This window comes from Vespa mandarinia, chromosome 23, assembly GCF_050613455.1.
Source record: "Vespa mandarinia isolate Hongniang chromosome 23, ASM5061345v1, whole genome shotgun sequence".
Lineage (NCBI taxonomy): Eukaryota > Metazoa > Arthropoda > Insecta > Hymenoptera > Vespidae > Vespa > Vespa mandarinia.
In genome coordinates this window covers 1,693,160-1,712,778 of record NC_140832.1, presented here as the reverse complement: position 1 = coordinate 1,712,778, position 19,619 = coordinate 1,693,160, and the positions used below count along the sequence as shown (strand labels likewise).

Below are 19,619 nucleotides of genomic sequence, written 5' to 3'. Positions count from 1 at the left end.
GAAAAAGAAAAAATTACGTTCACATTATTGAAACGTAAGCCTTATCAATTTTGTTTTTTTCTTTTTTTTATTTCCTTTCTTTCCTTTCTCTCACGAAATATACATTTACCATTGCATCTATCTCTTTATTCGTCGCACGTAAATCGCGAGGATTCGTTCGTTTCTCTTTTTTTTTTTTCTTTTCTTTGTTCCTCCTCCTCCTTTTCCTCCTTCTACTCTTAACCCTCCCCTCCCCTTTACTTGTCCCTCATGGCTAATTCCATGATTGTTTTCACAATCATCGGGAAATATTTCGCTCTGGTGAATGCAAATTTTGTCCTACGCGTTTGGAAATAACGATTTCAGAGAGCGAGTAGTCTGTTATTATATTTGTCTTGAAATAACAATAAATCTCACACCTGTCTATGGAGATCGCTACCAAATTGAAGATAGAACTCGTACTGCAGGTAACGTCCATTGCAATGTAGAAGTCACAAACGAAGCCTGGCAAACTCCACGAGCCCGAGTTTACCTGCAATATAGAAGTTCGGTTAGTAAACTGAAATCTTTGATATCCGTTTAAATGAAAAGTACTTGGAAGTTTCGAAAACGTCGCCCCCGTGTATAAAAACTTCCAAATGCTTTCTCCCAATGAAGGGAAACGTCTTACATGTTTTCGCAAATAACCGGATATAAAAAGAAATTACTATTTCTGGAAATAAGTATTTCGTTTATAAACGAGGCATTTGAAAAGAAGAAGAGAAATAAAAATTAAAAAGGAAATAATAATAATAATAATAATAATAATAATAATACAATATTAAAGAAATAATAAAAATAAAAAAGTAATAATAATAAATATAATACTAAGAAAAGATACAAGAATTTGAGTGAGATCGAAAAATGTGCACTTTTTATTTGATAGTAAAAAAAAAAAAAAGAAAAAGATAAAAAGGATGAAAAAGAAAAACGAAGAAAAAAGGGAAAAAGGAAACAAGAATTTATTTTCGAAAAGATTGAAAAACTATTTCGAAAATATTTTCATTAAAAAGTGAAAGGAAAAGCAAGAATTTGCGAAAGATTTGAAATAGGAATTTTTTTCATAGAGAAAAAAAGGAACGAGATATTTTCTTTTTCTTCTTTTTTTTTTCTTTTTTACACAAGATCAGGAATAGAAATTTTGTTTCTCTCGCAAAGAAAAAAGAAAATAAAAAAAAGACATATATATATATGTATATATGGAAATTGGTAAAATAAAATTATTTGTTCGCTCTCGATCCTATTAATAGATTTTTCATGTCGCAAACGCGTCTACATCAGGTGCCGAATAACATCGACTCGTCATCTTTTTTACGTGTGTAGTGTGTTCCGGACGGAAAATTTATTTTCAAATTGTTCAAGTCACGATCCGGAAAATCGATTGTGAAATCGCCGGTGCATAACGATCATACCTATACAACAACCCAACACGTTATTTTTCAGTACTGGCTTTTATTAAAACAATTTCAACAATCCAATAAAATAAAAACAATAATTTCTATTAAATAACCAAGTATCCTTCGTTTTTTTTTTTTCTTTTTTCTTTTTTTTCTTTTTTCCTTTTACCTATTCCCATTATATCGCATATATTTTTAATATAAAATGACAAAAATATTATCATCCAAGTTGTCCTCATATAATATGTCTTAGTACGTGCGTAGTTTATCGATTTTCGAAGAGCTTATTATAGAAAATAATATACGTTGGATTATAAAAGAAGTAAGAAGTTGTTAGTGGATGTTAACGCGTATAAGTAATGATAAACTATTGTCTTTTTCTTCCTACTTCTTTTTTTTTCTTTTTCTTTTTTTTTCTTTTTTTTTCTTTCCCCCTTATTTTTTCTCTTTCATCTCGTTGAAATTTTTTACATTAGCATTAATTCATTGACTTTTTGATTAAGGAACGTTTAATTATGTCATTCGTTCGTCATTCCATGACGAATGATATTTTCTTCATAATTAACGTCGGTACTCTGTCGTTACCTCGAGTGACTCCGTTCGATTGAATTCAATTCAGAAAGTCCTTCTAAGGATCGTTGTTGAGAATGTATTAGTGTTCTTTTGTCTTCGTATTCGTCGAAGAAGACATGAAGCAGCTAGCAAATTGGCCATTATTCTCTACGTCTCGTTCTCCTTAAAACACTAAAGGTAAAGAATCTTTCGATTTTCTCTTTCTCCTTCTCTCTCTCTCTCTCTTTCTCTTTCTCTTTCTCTCTCTTTACACTATCGTACGAATACATTCAACTTTATCTCGCAATTTAGTTCAATTTAAATCTTCCTTTGTTTCTCTACAAACGTAACATAGCCAACGTGACAGTGAGCTTACCTTACCTCCCACTCTGATTTATATTAACTTAATATTACTATCGTACGAGTAAGTTTACATATTGTGAGGAAACATATATTATTAGACCTCCGCTATATTTTCACGCTAGTAACATACCCTATTTTCTATTTACATTCCGTTTCAACGGAATATACATTATATCGTTGCAATTAGAAAATTTACGTACACGTTATACCATACCATACATATTCCACAAAGTTAATATAAAAGGATTAAAAGTTTTTTAAAACAAATTAAAAAAAAAAAAAAACAAACAAAAAAAAACCTTCGTTTTTTTAATTGTTACATACAGTTATTTAGATTTCTTTCAATTGATAAAACTCCATGCAACGTGAACATGAAAAGAGGGGAAAAAGAAACAATAAATGTTTGAATATATTATAATAATCGCCGTGCTACTTTTTGTTATTCTGCTTCTTTTTTCTTTTTTTTCAATTTTTTTTTTGCTTCTTTTTTCTTGTTTCTTTTTTTTTTTTTTTTTTTTTTTTTTTTTTTTTTTTTTTTTTTTTTTTTATTCAAATTACCAAGCTTCGAGGAAGGGTTAGAAAAATAACGCTACCGTGCGTCAGAGAGAAAAGAATATTTTTCTCGTTTTGTTTATATACATATGTACGAATGTACGTACGTATGTATGTATATCTCGTTCGACAATTTAAATATGGTTCACGACCACTTGTTCCCCCCCCTCATTCCCTATCTCACTCCTTCCACAAAATGCATGCGTATTTTGCATAATTTTTTTCTTTTTCCTTTTTTTTCTTTTTCTTTTTTTTTTTTTACATAGTATTTCTCTCAATATTCTTTCCTTCTTTTCTATTTTTCTTTTTTACGAGGCGATACACACACACAGACACACACGTATGCGTCAACGACATGTACGAACGAATAATAAAAAGTAAATTATTTTTTTCTTTCTCCTTTTTTTTTCACGTTAGGTATCGTGCGATTTCAACGAAAAGAAAAGAAAAAAAAAAAAAAAAACAAAAAGGAAAGAAAAAAAAAAGAAAGAAAGAAAGAAAGAAAAGAAAAGAAAAAAAGCTAAATTCCAAAGTTTCGAGCATAGGTGATGGACTGTCGGCAGTTTTAACCATTTTTGATTGGCCATCCACATTTTATAGCTTAACGAGGGAAACGAGTTGATCGCGTGGATTTACGAGTACGACGACGTCCTCGTTAATTATGTTCTCGTTACTGCCATGACCCGGGGCGAAGTATACAAGCTGACGTGGCTCCTGTCTACGTCAGTTGAGATTTTAGGACAAAATCAAGCGACGTATGTTACCGAGGATATTACCGAAAATATAACCAACGAGTAGAAGAACGATGTTAGCTAGAGCTAACTAGAACGTTTAAGTATCTTGTGCTGTCCCCTGGGTTACATACTTTTCTGTCCCTCTCTCTCTCTCTCTCTCTCTCTCTGTTTTTCACTATCTCTCTCGCTCTTCATACGATAATTATACCATGTAACGTAGCTAAAGCATCGTTGGCAACGTTGTCCGTTTAGAAAGTATACAGGAGTATGAATCCCTTCGTCGACGAAGGGAAACGAAGCTATCGAGCGACGAATAATCTAACCATGCTTCGTTTAACGTATTAGGGGAGAGAAACTGCAACGCCATAAACTTCTAGCTAAAAAACTTTACTCGACGTTAGATAAAACACGATAGAGATACTATCCTTCTCTCTCTCTCTCTCTCGCTTTCTTTTTTTTTTCGTTTGCTTTCTATTTATTTATTTTTCTTTTTTTTTTCTTTCCTTTTGTATTTATATTTGAAACGAAGGCCTCGTTCCCCTTCGATCGCCTTGATACGACATCTACATCGTAACAAACGATAGAAGGGATTAGGACGGAATAGAATGGAAGAGAGTTAGAGATAGGCTCGACGTAGAAGCATTTGAACAATAGAAACATCCGAGTCCAACGAGTTGTTCCGATATTCCTAGCGTAAGCATCACTACCCTAGAGAGAATCACTCTTCCGTCCAAGTCGACTATCAATGGGTAGAGATTAATTGCAGACACACACAGTAAGTGTCATTCCGTGCCTGTAATTAATTCGAATACAATGCTATTCCGATACGGAGGAACAACGAAACAAACAACAACAACAACAACAACAACAACGACGACGACGACGACGACAACAATAACAACAACAAACAAACAAACAAACAAACAAACAAACAACAACAACAATGATGAGGATGACAATAACGAGAACAACGACAAGAAGGAACTTGAGTTTGAGAGACGAATAACACAGTTAGAAGGTTTTCCTTTGAATTTATGCTCTCGATAGCATTTCTACTAATCGATCTTCCTCTCTCTCTCTCTCTCTCTCTCTCTCTCTCTCTTTCTTTCTCGCTTCATCATTCTTGTCTCATTCGCGGTTTCTCTCTTGGAACAGCTTCTCAGAGGGAAACCGTTGTCTAATCAATTCGATCTACTCCATATAACGTATTGGATCGTTGCGCATAACGTGATCGAGTACTTAGTTATATGCAACACTGTTTACAAGCAGAATGCATTTGGGCACTAAAGATATTCAGGTAGATACACTAAACACCAATACAAACTCACACGCATGTGAGTTACGTACTTGACTATGCTCGAGTACCCAGTATCGAGTGCTTAACCGATACTGGTGCTCCTGTTAATTTTATAGAAGACGCCGCCTAGTATAGTCCACCAATCTTCACATTGCTTCTACCTATCTATCTATCTATCTATCTATCTATCTATCTATCTATCTATCTATGTATTATATACATATATATATATATATATATGTATATATATGCTGTACAAGTACGAGTATTAATCGAATATTTGATGAAAATTTCAAAGAGAAATTTTAAAGAAGAACATTTTCTTTAAAGATTTCCATGTGAATTCGTTCGAAAAATAATACGTATATACAATATTATAATATAAAGTCTCAATTTAATCCATATTATATTTCGATATTCGTCATTAATTATATTAAATCATTAATGAAAGAATGATTATGTTTAACAATACCTTACTAATTTTTCAATGTGTTACTTTTTCAATATTGGACGTAGTAATTAGTAGACAGATTAAAGGGCTCTCTCTCTCTCTCTCTTTCTATAATTTTTTAATATCGAATAGAAGAAAACATCCTGGTCATAAAACGCGTTCAGTTTTACCAGCTCCAATATTTATAGTTAAACTTATTGCACAGGAGACATCGGTATAATTTGATGCTTTATATCGTGGAAAGCATGAAAATATCGTATCTGCAAAGGAAATAAAGTTTGCAATGAAATTTATTGTTCGTACTTTTCGATGGATGTTCTTTCTCGATGGTATTATCAATCAGAGTCATATTGTGTTCATTTCGTGCTATTGAAATTTTTTATGCATATATATATATTTATATACACATGTGTGTGTGTGTGTGTGTGTGTGTGTCTGTATATAGCTTATATTTGTAAAACGTACAAAAAGAAATGTCTCGAAGAATCGCTCGTTAAAACGTGAAAATTTTTGCACTGATCAAATCGTTCCTTACATCGTTTATTTTTTCTCTTCTCTTCCTTTTTTTTTTTTTTTATTTATTTATTTATTTAATTTTTTTTTTTTTACTCATAAACAACGCGCAAAAATAAAACGAAGTAAACATTATTTTTTGAACATTTACGATCTTGACTTGCGATCATTGAAAATCTTGTTATTAATAAGGACCAGGTTGGATATATCGAATATCGTGTCGTACGTTTAAACGGATAGTAGCGCTGCTATTAATTCTCGTATCGAGCGGCTGTAGTATACCGAGCGACTCATCCCTCGTAATCCAATGACGCGCGATATAGGAACGTGCTACGGGATCGTAGAAATGGGATGCTGTTGCTAAAATTGATTTGGTATTGATATAATCGTGGAGGAGTGAAATAGGGATGATACGAAGATGGAAGAGGAGTAGGGAGATAGGGGAAACCTTGATTGAATAATTCATTGAGATAATATTAATAATTAATTTGAATATATATATATATATATATATATATATATATATATAGCGTTTTCTTATAGTCAAACTCTATAAAAAAAAAAAAAAAATAAGGATTGACTATATACCAATGAAAATGATTTATGGTAATAGATTTATGCGATTAGAAAGGAGGGAATTGTTATATATACGTTGTTAGGAATAGTATTATTATATAATAGAATGCAATTGCAATATGTAGGGTAATTTAATTGCAGTAGTAGTTTGTATATAGTCAGTCAAATTAATGCATAGTTAATAACACTCCAATATCATAAAGTAATAATAATAATATATATATTATTATAATAGAGTTAAATTATAGCATAGTCAATATTTATATGTATTAAAATCAGATTAATATACAACGTACTATTCAATTTTAATAATATATAATATATTATAACCGATAGAATAAAAGTAAAGGAGTAAATAGTAACTTTAAAAACTATATATATATATATAATATATAAAAAAAGAGTGAGAGAGAAAAAGGGAGAGACGAAGATAAAAAAAGAAGAAAGAAATACTAAGTTTTAATGGTCAATGGAGTAGTTCGAAGGAAGAAAGGGAAAGAGAAAGGGTGAGAGAAAGAGAGTAAAGAAATCCGGAGAATAACTAGACGAAGAAGGGATAACTTGACGGAGGGTAAGTTCTTGGCCATTTCAAGGGATGATCGATCGAGGATAGTAGTCCAAGTTACGCTTCGGCTTCTCAATCCTATTGCCGGCCAGTTAATTGCATTCGAGTTCCTTCGGCCTTTCTCGACGAGGACTACAGGTGTTTCTTCTTCCGAATGAAGGAATCCTCTCCATCTCCTTTCCTCTTGTCTCAACCAATTCCTCGTGATCCAATCGGTACTTTTACTCTCTCACTTGGAACCTCGAGAATGTGCTCTTAAACGAGCCTGGAAAAGTTTTAACCGTGGCACTTACGACGAATGTTACGACAGTTCGAAAATTTCAATCGTTAAACCATCGACGTCCCTGTCGTTTCGAAACTTTCTCATTGCGCCGCCACTGACGATTCCTCTTTTAAGAAAACAAAAAAGAAAAAAGAAAAATAACACACACACACACACACACACATACAAAAAAAGATAAAAAGAAAAAAAATAATGTAGTAGACTTATCGATTAATCAAATTCTATTATATTCTAATCGAATATAACAACGAAATCGCGTTTAATTTCTAATCTTTCTTCTTTTCTTCTCTTTTTCTTTTCTTTCTTTTCTTTTCTTTTTTTTCTGTTTTTTCTGTTTTTTCTTTTTTTTTTTTTTTATACATTTTCATCAACAGCCGGCAAATTTGGAAATTTCCATCGAAGAATTTCGTACGAAACGATACTAATATATATTTTCATTTTCATCCTTAATTTATTTTTCTCGTTTTTGCTTTTTTTTTTCTTTCTTTCTTTTTCATTTTATCAATCCTTCAAAGATAATATTATACATTCGCGTTATTATCCCTTGTTACGCTTTTAATCGATCCAATAATAATAATTCCAATGGAAAACTTGAAACGCTTTCGAGACCGCTAAACTTCTCTTCTATAGATGTTACGGAAGCAATCAATTTTGGAAGTAGAATCTCTAGAGAGTATGGTGGTAGACTTGAGGTCTACGCCAAAATGACATTAAAAAGCCATTACCGAGGGTGATGGAAAGTCTTGTATCCGCAAATCGAGAGCTTTTTGATTGACGATTCGCCTAAGGTATTATCTTCTACGCATGGGAAAATTTAAGAAATCTTTATCGACGTGTAATCGATTTTAATTGCCAAATGAATAATTTTCGAAACCTAAACTTTTCTCATTTACAACAATTCCTCTCTCTCTCTCTCTCTCTCTCTCTCTCTCTCTCTCTCTCTCTCTTTCTCGCGTGCTGGAAATACAACATTACTTACTAGAAGGAAAAATCTTTATTTTAATCACGGGAAAGCCTATATACGTGATACGAATAATTTCTTCCATCCGTTTCTTCTTTGTCTTTTCCTTTTTCTTATTTTTCTCTCCTCTTTTCTTTCCTCTTTTCCCATCCCCTTTTACGAGAAAAACATTACAGTGAAGTTTTATAACTCGAAAAAAAAAAAAAGAAAAAAAAAGAAAAAGGAAAAGAAAAATTCGTTAACTTTAACAGTAAGACCGACATTTACGTCCTTTCGTACAGTTAGTTGAAATGAATTCTAATGGTTCGCCAAAGTACATTAGTGGAAAATCATTGTGAAAGGAAACGTATTCTTTTTCAGTTAAATCTCGAAGGGAGAATTTTATATTTGCTATTTGCAAAATCTCAAATTAAACATTCCCTTTTCCCCCATCCACGATCATTAACATCACAGTCATTCTCAACCTTTCGAAATATTTAACGAATGTCTATTTAAATGTACAATTTAGTGTTCCAAATGATAATACGGGTTTTATCATTAGTAACTCGAAGATAAAAATCTTTTACGTAGAAAAGAAAAATGTAAAAGGATTTGAAAATAGGTAATGCTTTGTCGGTTACCAAGGGATAGATTTAGGAAATACGAGATTTTCTAGAGGGCCGCATTGCAGTAAACTCAGTGTTAATTAACGAATTCCCAAGGACATTTAGATAGAGGATTAAATATATTTGCCTTTGTTTGAAATTAATTTAAAACAAAAGTCTTTGAAAATTAATGCAATTGCAATATCTATGTGGATTATTTTTTCTTTTTTTTTTTTTTTCTTTACATGCTCCATTCTTTCTATTTTCTATTGGTTTTCATTTCGATCAATCGATCCACGAAGAAGGCAGATGTGCATTTTTTTATTTTACGATCAGGTTTTCTTCGTTACCATTTTCAACGTGCTTCGTATACCTAGACAAATATATTCAGTATACGCGTTTGGAAGAAACGAAATATATTCTGAATGCGTTCGAACATAACCGCATCGATGCGGATCGTTGTCTCAACACATCTCTCTTCGTCATTCAATCACATTTAATGTAACACATACACACACACAATATTTATATATATATCTATATATATATGTGTGTATGTGTATATATGTGTGATTTTACGATAAAGAGAATCGGTATGAAATGGTTTTAGTATCGAGTTAATTTAAACTACTTCCAATCTTGATATCCTTTTATACCCAAACTTTTCCGATTTAACGATCAGAGATTTTTATTATGTCCCAGTTTTCTATGTGTTCAGAACATCCCTTTCCCATTTTCTCGATCCTCCTAGAAACATCCACTTACGCTTTTTCCATTTCCTCTTTCAGAGAGAAAAAGATCTCTTTCATGAGAAGGAAAGCTCTGTTTTTCTCACGAAAGTTAAGCTCCCCAGACATACAGGATTCTATTAGAGATCTATCCATCTATCGTATTTTCATGGCACAAAGCGAGAAACGGTCAAGATCGTTTCTTTGTCATCAACGGTATTCATTTTCAAGAACCATCGCTTTTCGAGACTTCCCTTTCTTCTTCTTCTTCTTCTTCTTCTTCTTCTTCTTTTACTTCTTCCTCTTCGATCTATCTGGCTATTACCTGTTCTTGAAGATGCGGTTTATATCGGAAAACAAAAACAAAAACAAAAAGAAAAAAAAGATAAAAAGGATTGCGGTCTGTTTCAAAAGCTTTTTCCTTTAACTTTTCTTTCTTTTTCTCCCTCCTCCCCCTCCCTCGTGCCATCCTCCTTTATTGATTCATACGAATAAAGTAAAAGCGTTATTATGTATCTTCATAATTAACTTTTATCCTATTGCCTGTCTTTTCACGAAAGATAGACAAATTTTCTATTTCATTTTAATTTTACGATACATTCTTGCCACATACGATCGCAAAAACGATTTCGTCCTTTTTATCCTTTACCTAATTCCTATCTGATTCTAGCTTACGTGTTAGTTAATTCCATAGAACTGACATCAGTATTCATATCGCGAACTTTGCTCGAAACTCTATGCTCAAATGCAAGAGTACAGTTATATATAGTTACGTACATATGTAGAGACATCTCTTTCTGTCTCTCTCTCTCTCTCTCTCTCTCTCTCTCTCTCTCTGACGATGATCTTACTTGGAATATATTAGATCAAATCTTCTTTTGATGATAGTAGTAACAAAGAGAATACTATACTATACTATTATTCTCTACTATACTCTAAGTAGTAAGATCTTCACGTTCGATGGGAAATACCGAACGACACGTTCGAATATTCGTTAGCACGTGTAAGACGAGCCACAGAGTAATTCAAGTAATTCGTAGCTTGAGTTACGACAGGAAATTCGTCCTTCGTCGTGGGGTGTTAAGGGGTGAGCAAGAGTTTAGGACGGAACTGGAAGGAGGAGGAGAAGAAGGAGGAGGAGAAGGAGAGGTTTGAGAAGGGGACAGGGATTGAATGCAAGAAGACACATAGAGTCCACGATACCGACACATAGAGTTAGGACTTGAGTTACCTAAGATAGGATTAAATTTACTTATTCGCCTGACGCACACACGTGACTGATGTGTCTCGCCCGAGAAGAGACAAAGTAGTTAAGTCGAATCGAGTACTCGCGTTTGTATCCGTATACGTGTGTATGCACGTATACAGATTCATATATGTGTTGTTCGTAACAGTTATATGGGAAATAGTCATAGTATATCTATAAGACTATAATAAGAGAAACTCAGTCTTTGGCTCATTCCTTCGAGATATAGATAAATACGTATCTACGTTAACTTGGCGCGAATCCAAACGATCACAAAGCTTTCGCATAGTTCGTTCTATCATGACGAAAGATAGTCATTGTTATATAATACGGAAATTCTACAATTTTACGTTATTTCTCAAGGGTTCGATAAGAATGTCCCAATATTATATCGATATCTCGATACGATCAAAAGGATTTTCCAATCTTTTCTTTTTTCCTTTCCCCTCCCCACCCCGCCCCCTGCCCCTCGCCACCTCATCCCTTCATATCAAAGAAATCTTCTTCGAGATATATCCTATGGAACATTTGGAATGAAAATAATCCTGAATGTATCCTGTATTTATTATGAAGTTCTATTAATCAAAATAACGATGAATTAGATTAGATGGACGGAAACTTTTTCTTTTTGTTTTTATCAATCCTTCGGAATAAAGAGAGAGAAGGAATGAAAGAAGAAAAAAAAACAAAAAAAATATTTGTAATCGTATGCGTCGATATCAATCAAGATCTTATTTATGATTTTCAATTTGGATCTTTCGGGGATACTTTTATCGATGTAAAATTAATTCGGGAACTTGGATTAGAGAGAGAAAGAAAGAGACAGAGAGAGATAGATAGATAGAGAGAGAGAGAGAGAGAGAGAGAGAGAGAGATAAACATGAAGTAAGAAGCGTTACGAGATTCAATCGCCGGAATACTGTTGCATAATGCAACGAAATGCATGCGTAAAATATATTCAGGACCAAAAGGAAGAGCTCGGAGAGTAGTCCATGAGACTCTCTTAAACAAATACAAATGTGAAGCAGCTCATTACACATATAAGAAGGAGAAGATCAGATGCACATCGACTAACGGAATGTTATGCATGTTAAAAATCGAGTTGATCATTACAATCTCCATTGAGATAATCACTTTATTGTCTAATTTAAATGATCATCGTTTAATAGCATTCTCAATGTTCTAAAGCCGAATTTCAAAATTTCTTATCACCTTCGCTTCTCCATTAAATAAATCGTTTAATATAACACAGTTGATATTCTTAGACAAGTTAAATAATAGTGTCTACGAAACTCGTAGACCATGCCCATGTCTGTGCATTTCTTCGCGAACGTAATTAGGGTAATTTTGGTTAGGGTACATGCAATTTATACCGAACGTGCACTTTCGTTGCGGTACGAGCCAGCTGGCAGCCGTCGGTGCCTTTAATGTATTCCGTTCTCAAAATAAGTCGTATCGTTTAAACTTTACCACCCTTGTTTTTAAGTTTCCTAACCATCGAAATGTCCCATTTAATAGAACAAATGTCTTATTCAATTGTAAAATGAATATCGACGAAAGAATATTTCCAATTCTATGAGTGACACACTTTTACGAACTAAAAATATAAACTAATATTATAATGTATTATACATTATCAGTATTATATCGTATAACAATATTAATATTAACATACTATAATATACTAATATTTACTATCTCTCTTTCTTTCTCCCTCTCCCTCTCGCTCTAATATACTATATTAATACTATATATTATATTGTACGAGTATTAATACTAATATCTAACTTGAGTAATGATCTAAATCATAAATCAGACGTTTATATATTATAGAAAATGTCAAAAGGTAATTAGAAATTTGAAGGCTCTCTCTATAGCCTGGTGAACGTCATAAAATATATACAGATATCTACCTACACGTATCTAAAATACCTATAGATAAAGTTTATCCTTAAAATACTAATGCGACCTAATTGGCAATTTCATTGAATCTTAAAAAAGCTAACGAGCTAAATCGATTTTCCGGACGATTACTGAAGTTTTTTTCCTATTTTTTTTTCTTTTTTTTTTCATGACGAAGTTACGGGGATAGATGAAGTCATGTTAAACCCATGTTAAGGATCGTTAACGACATATAAACCTTCGTCAAACAGTACGACAGCTCGACGGATATTATTTGTTTGGATCAATCTTTAATCGAGAATTCCTCTGGGAATTTTGAATGTTGATATGCAAGAATGATCAATCGAGGAAAATCGTGTGCAACGAGATACATTTGACACGTTCAAATGTCAAATGTTATATCCTATGAATTATTTGAAAATTATGCAGGCTTCTTCTTCTTTCATCTTTTCACTCTATATATATATATATATATATATATGTATATATGCATGTATGTATTTCTAGTGCTCTTACGTAAGTCCATTACGTTTTTACGTATAAATGCAATAGAAAATATAACGTTAAATTGAGATTTATAATGGATAATGTCGACAAAAGGAAGATAGAGGAAAAATAGAAATAAAAAAAAACAAAACAGTAGAAAGAGATAGAGAAAGAGAGAGATTAGGCAAGATACTGTAAATCCCATTCATCAACTCGTTGATCGTGTTCCATTGCAAAACTTCCTTTCTCTTCATTTAACTTTGCCTCTGACTCGGTCAGACTTTCCGACTCTTATCCGAATTTAAATCGAACGAGTATACGAGTTCACGAAGGTTTACAGTTAGAGTTTTACAATTTTCAGTTTGGTATTACTTTCAAACTGGGAAGGGTTAAAGCAAAAGGAAGGGTATCATGATTCGATCGCTATTTCTTTAAATTAAAAACTCCCGGGAAAAATACAAAGAATTTCAATTGTTCTAACGGAATCCAAGTAAATTCTTAGAGCTTCTTGATTCGTTGACAAACTCGTAAAACAAAGATAGATTTAACGTTGAGAAGAAGAAGAAGAAGTAGATGAAGAAGAAGAAGAAGGAGAAGAAGAAAAAGAAAAAAAGGAAAAAAGACAACGTCTATTCGAGGAGGAACGAATTACTCGGGGATGAAATTCCGGTCATTTCGTAAAGATTGGATCGAGTGATAAGGGAAAGGGAGTTCGTATGTGCATTAGAAAGAGATAGATAGAGAGAGAGAGAGAGAGAGTGAGAGAGAGAGAGAGAGGTGGGGAGAGAGAGAGATACGAATCCGCAATTACCGGATTCGAAAGTGCTTATCGCAAAGCCACTATGGCGTTTGTCTGATTTAACTTGAGACACGTACACCAAAACGAGCTGCGTATTCTCGTTGATCCAAGCGTTAACCAACGAATTCAAACCCGAACGACTTTGGAACGTGATGAACGGGAATGAACGTGACGAACATGAAAGAACTAACGACTTAGATGAGACGTGAGAATTTGAGAAGAGTAAATACGCTTACTTACTATTACAAAACTAACTGAAATCTTCTCTGTAATTGCCAATATCTAATCTTTTTCTCGAATTGATTAAATTCAAATTTATATGAATAAAAATTTAATTGCTTTTAAAAATTGTCCATTCGTACGAAATTTTCTTTCGAACTTTAATACATCTTCGAATCGATAAGAAAATTTGTATTCTTAAAAATTCAACGCATAATTATTAACAGAATAATTACTCATTAATTATTTCTTTTAAAATTTAATTTCATTATATAAGGTAAAAGAAAAAAAGGCCAATGTATTCGATTCAACGTTTTCGATATTGCAACTAACTTTTCCGTTGTTCTCTAGCGATAATTCGATCCGCTATTACGCGACGAGCTATCGCAATTCGAGAGACGATACGACAGCGACACTCTCCAACTTGAAATTCCATTAAAGGCTGCTGAGTGTCGTAATTGAAGGACCTCACCATGGATCCTTGTATCTTCTTGGAAATTGAGACGTGTACGTCAACGTACTTTCTCTATCCTCGTTCGCCTTGTAACACGTTTTGCCTTACAACAAGCAACCTTCTGAAACCTTATACATATATACATACATACATACATACATACATACATGCATATATACATACATAAGTATATATATACACAGGGTGGGGCTAAAAGTTCTTAATTAATTTAAAAAGAACAATTATTTTTTCTTGAAGCCATCTTTTCATTCATTATAAAATTACAAATGCTTATAACTGATTCACGAATACATACAAAGTCAAATAAAAGTTCCTAGGTGATTTTTAAAATCACTATCTATCTAGGCTAATTTTCTTTTCCTTCTCTTCTTTTTTTTCTTTCTTTTTTTTTACTCTTAACTTATAAAACTTCACATCAAGCTAATAAACATAAAAAAAACAAAACTTAACTTTCTAAAAAGTTTAATTGATTCTTAATGTCATCAAGGACCTTTGACTGAACTGCAATGAAAGCAGCGATTAAACGTTACAATTGTTTATGTTTACACCCAATATCCGAACGATTAAACCCAACCTTACGCATTTGACCACGCCTTCCTTATTTAATTCTGTCCCTATATATTTTACCACAACTCCTCAGCAACTAAGAATAACAACCTCTCTAGTTACCCACGCCTCTAATCTGTCCCATGGCCAAGTTGACACACCAATTCTCCAGTTAGTCCCATTCATTATTCGTTTTGCCACACCTATTTCCGACTTAGCTACTACCCTACGAATTTTGCCCCAACCGCTGAGCAATAAGCCCCTGGGCAGATAAACCATGGGCAGGTAGCCCCTGCGCAGTTACTCCTCCCACCTGCGCAGTGTATTACTGCGCAGGTAGTCACTGCGCAGTTACTCCTCCCACCTGCGCAGTATACTACTGCGCAGTTACTCCGCCCACCTGCGCAGTGTATTACTGCGTAGGTAGCACCTGCGCAGTTACTCCTCCCACCTGCGCAGTATATTACTGCGCAGGCAGGCTCTGCGCAGTGTATTACTGCGCAGATAGTCACTGCGCATTTACTCCTCCCACCTGCGCAGTATACTACTGCGCAGTTACTCCGCCCACCTGCGCAGTGTACTACTGCGCAGTTAGCCCCGCCCCCTGGTATCTAAGCCCCGCCCCCTGGTATCTAAGCCCCGCCCCCCTGATATCTAAGCCCCGCCCCCTGATATCTAAGCCCCGCCCCCTGGGTATATAAGCCCCGCCCCCTGGGTATATAAGCCCCGCCCCCTGGGTATATAAGCCCCGCCCCCTGGGTATATAAGCCCCGCCCCCTGGGTATATAAGCCCCGCCCCCTGGGTAGTTAGCCCCGCCCCCGATATCTAAGCCCCGCCCCCTGGGTAGTTAGCCCCGCCCCCCGGGATCTAAGCCCCGCCCCCCGGGTAGTTAGCCCCGCCCCCTGGTATCTAAGCCCCGCCCCCTGGGTAGTTAGCCCCGCCCCCTGGTATCTAAGCCCCGCCCCTGGGTAGTCAGACCTGACCCCAACGCTGCTGTTTGCCTCTCCGCCACTCGCTTAGCCCCGCCCGCTGCGCTGTTACTCCTCCCACCTGCGCAGTATATTACTGCGTAGTTACTCCGCCCACCTGCGCAGTGTATTACTGCGCAGGTAGTGTCTGCGCAGTTACTCCTCCCACCTGCGCAGTATATTACTGCGCAGTTACTCCGCCCACCTGCGCAGTGTATTACTGCGCTGGTAGTCTCTACGCATTTACTCCTCCCACCTGCGCAGTATATTACTGCGCAGTTACTCCGCCCACCTGCGCAGTATATTACTGCGCTGCGCAGTTAGCCCCTAAGATACTTTAGCCGCTCCTGGGTAGTTAGCCGCGTCCCCTAGGTACCTTAGCCCCGTTCACTGGGTAGTTGGTCTCGCCATGTACGTAGTTATATATATATGAATATATCCTGAATAGTTATGTATATATATATAATACATATAATTATCTGGATCGAATATTTGGATATAAAATTTTATTGAATATTTTAAATTGTCGTTTAATATTAATCCAAGTAGACTAATATTGCGAATGATAAGAACGAATGTTCTTTAAAGATTTTACGTGGAAAGACGTTCTTGAAGGTCGAAAGACAGACTGAAAAAGTTTTATGAAAAGAATAAGATGACGAATGAGAAATATAAATGCTTCTCTAGGATACTACAGTCCTAGTGACATTGAATATGACTTATGACTTGTAATATCGATTGGGTTAGAGGGAGAGAGAGAGAGAGAGAGAAAAAGAGGGAGAAAGAAAGCAACTTACCCTTACGGTTTTTTTTGTTTTACCACACTATCGTGTCTCATTACCGTGAAGTTCCTCGTACTTTCTTTGAATAAACTTTTCCCTCCTGAAACTTTTAATAGAAAGGTGCGTTGAACGTTTTTACTGCTCCTTCTTCTTCTTTTTCTTTTTCTTCCTTTTCTGTTTCTAGCAGATTTTAATCTCAAGGAAAGATTCGACTACTGAAAATGCCTTGTATACGCAAATGTTGTCAAGCTTCTGTCCTTATCGTTTGTTTCATTTCTCGACAGTCCTTTGTTATCTATTTGACATTTTCTTCTCTCTCTTTCTCTCTCTCTCTCTCTCTCTCTATATATATATATATATATATATATATATATATTTATGTATATATGTATAAATCTCTCTCTATTTTCTGTCATTATTTATCGTTCATGACACATTTCCTCTATCACTATCACAAATATTATGTAAACAAGAAGCAATTTCTCGACAGAATGTGAAAGATCAGGTAACATGCGTGTGAATTTTAACAAACTGTAATTTATACTCATTAATATATATATATATATATATACATATTTATTTATTTATTTATTTATTTATTTATAATCCCAAGGTAAAAGAGATTTTGTAAAGCATTCTGTAATACTCATGTCGCTAATTGAATATAGAAATTGATTGCTCGAAATATAATATATAAAATATAAACACCTCGTCCTTCATTTATTTACAAAATTGTTCTGCATTAATAAGGTCGATATGTTTTACGATGTTAACGTTGTTTTGAAAATGTCTCGTAAAGCTTTTTTTTCTTTCCTTTTTTTGCATAGGACATATCGTACGAATAAAAAAAAAGGGGGGATAAGTAAAAAAGAAATACACGATGCCACGAGTGAAAATATTTTCATTTTCTCGGCTAAATCTCGCACAGCATTTGATTCGAAAGAAAAAGTAGTCGGGATGCAGCGTTCGCGCTCTGCTACGCGATATTTATTGGCATCGTGCAGAAATTTTTTAATACACGAAGCGTGAGATATAAAATGTGTGCAGCCGTCCCTCCCTCCCCCTAGTACGTGACATCTTGCGTGTTACGTAATAAAGTATATTACTATATACACACATACACAAACAGACATAAATATATATGTGAGTATACATTGTACCAGCTTTAATCTTACATAAAGAGTAATACGTTAGACGAGTTTTACTGAATTCATTTTTTATATCAAATGTAACACTTCCTCCAAATATGTTATCTTGAAAATTGCGAATACATTAAAGATGTAGGATATGCCGATTGCAATACGTGACGCTATTTCTCTATGGGAATTCATTTACTTACCTTTGGCAAATAGTAGGCACGTTTTATCAATTTTAATACGCGATCGTATTCCCCGTCACACGTTTTGCCCGCGGTAATAAATTCAATTTGACTTCGGTCCGTGTACGTCCATGAAAATTCAATTGGTTCGATAAACGCGAAATCGCCGTCGCAAAGCAGAATTTCATTGAATCTCGAATTACTTTCTCTCTGAATTGTCACCGTCCAATGAAGTCTGTAACGGGAATAATCATATCACGGTAGTTAGACGCATATAACAGATCGAATATTTTCTTTTCCCTGAAATGATCCAAGATAGTTCCGATCGAATTCATATATTTTCAATACGAAAGAAAAGAAATCCAACCATTTTTATACATATGTATATCCATATATGCATACATACATACATACATACATATATGTACGAACGTACATGCGTGCATGCATGCATGCATACATTTTCAGCTACATTTCTCCGAGCTTTTTCATGAGAAAAGAAGATTATGAAATGAGTTCACGCACAACCGAACTCGGTGATATTTTATGTCCGAAGGATTATCATAGAAAGGTCATTTTAAATCTTCCCGAAGGAGGATAAATTTTTCTGATTACTTCACAAACGTATGATTTCGGCTATATAACATATTAGATAGATCTTTTCTTTCTTTTATTTTTTCTTTCTTTTTATCTTTCTTTTTGTTAGGAACATTTCATTTGGAATCCAACTAATAGCAGTTACCTTATATATAAAATATCGAATGACGGAGAAAGATGAACGAGGAATTTTTAGCAGTATATTCTAACTTGATAGGATAGCTAAAGCTATAGGTAAAAGGCTAAGAAAGTCAACGTGTCTCTGTCCGCCATTGCCTCGATCGTTCCGGATAATCCATTCGCTCGAGAATACTACGAGGCCTTTTATTTCTCGGTGCAAAAGAAGACTGATATTTCGCTTTTCTACAGACGGAAATAAAGAAGGTCGGAAAGTTCTTCCTAAGAAGACAAATGATAAAAATCGTGACTCAAGTCGAAGATCAAGAGTTATTTTCATCTTTCGTTTTTCCGCCGTTACTATCACGGAAGTTCGTGAAAGATATAAGTGATATCGTTCTTTACGATCGGTGATATATATCGGTGGGATGTGCGTGTGTTTCTTTTTTTTTTTTTTTCTTTTCTAAATATACGTATCCTTCTCATATTTTAAAACTTCAAAGAGAATGATCTTCTTTTTCATTCGAATAATGTCAAGGACATTCGTGGGAACGTCGACGGGGAAACAATTTTCATTTTAAATGAATTG

The 19,619-nt window shown here is 34.5% G+C and overlaps 1 protein-coding gene across 4 annotated transcripts in view; it reads right to left on the bottom strand.

Annotated features, from left to right (window-relative positions):
- The window catches only part of Dop2R (dopamine D2-like receptor), a 144,342-nt gene that overhangs the window by 9,768 nt on the left and 114,955 nt on the right, over positions 1 to 19,619 (bottom strand). For all 4 annotated transcript variants that reach the window (XM_085663609.1, XM_085663608.1, XM_035872589.2 and 1 more), the window contains exon 3: positions 399 to 511. In XM_085663609.1, the coding sequence (XP_085519735.1) occupies positions 399 to 511 (113 nt within the window). The remainder of the gene's footprint in view (positions 1 to 398; positions 512 to 19,619) is intronic.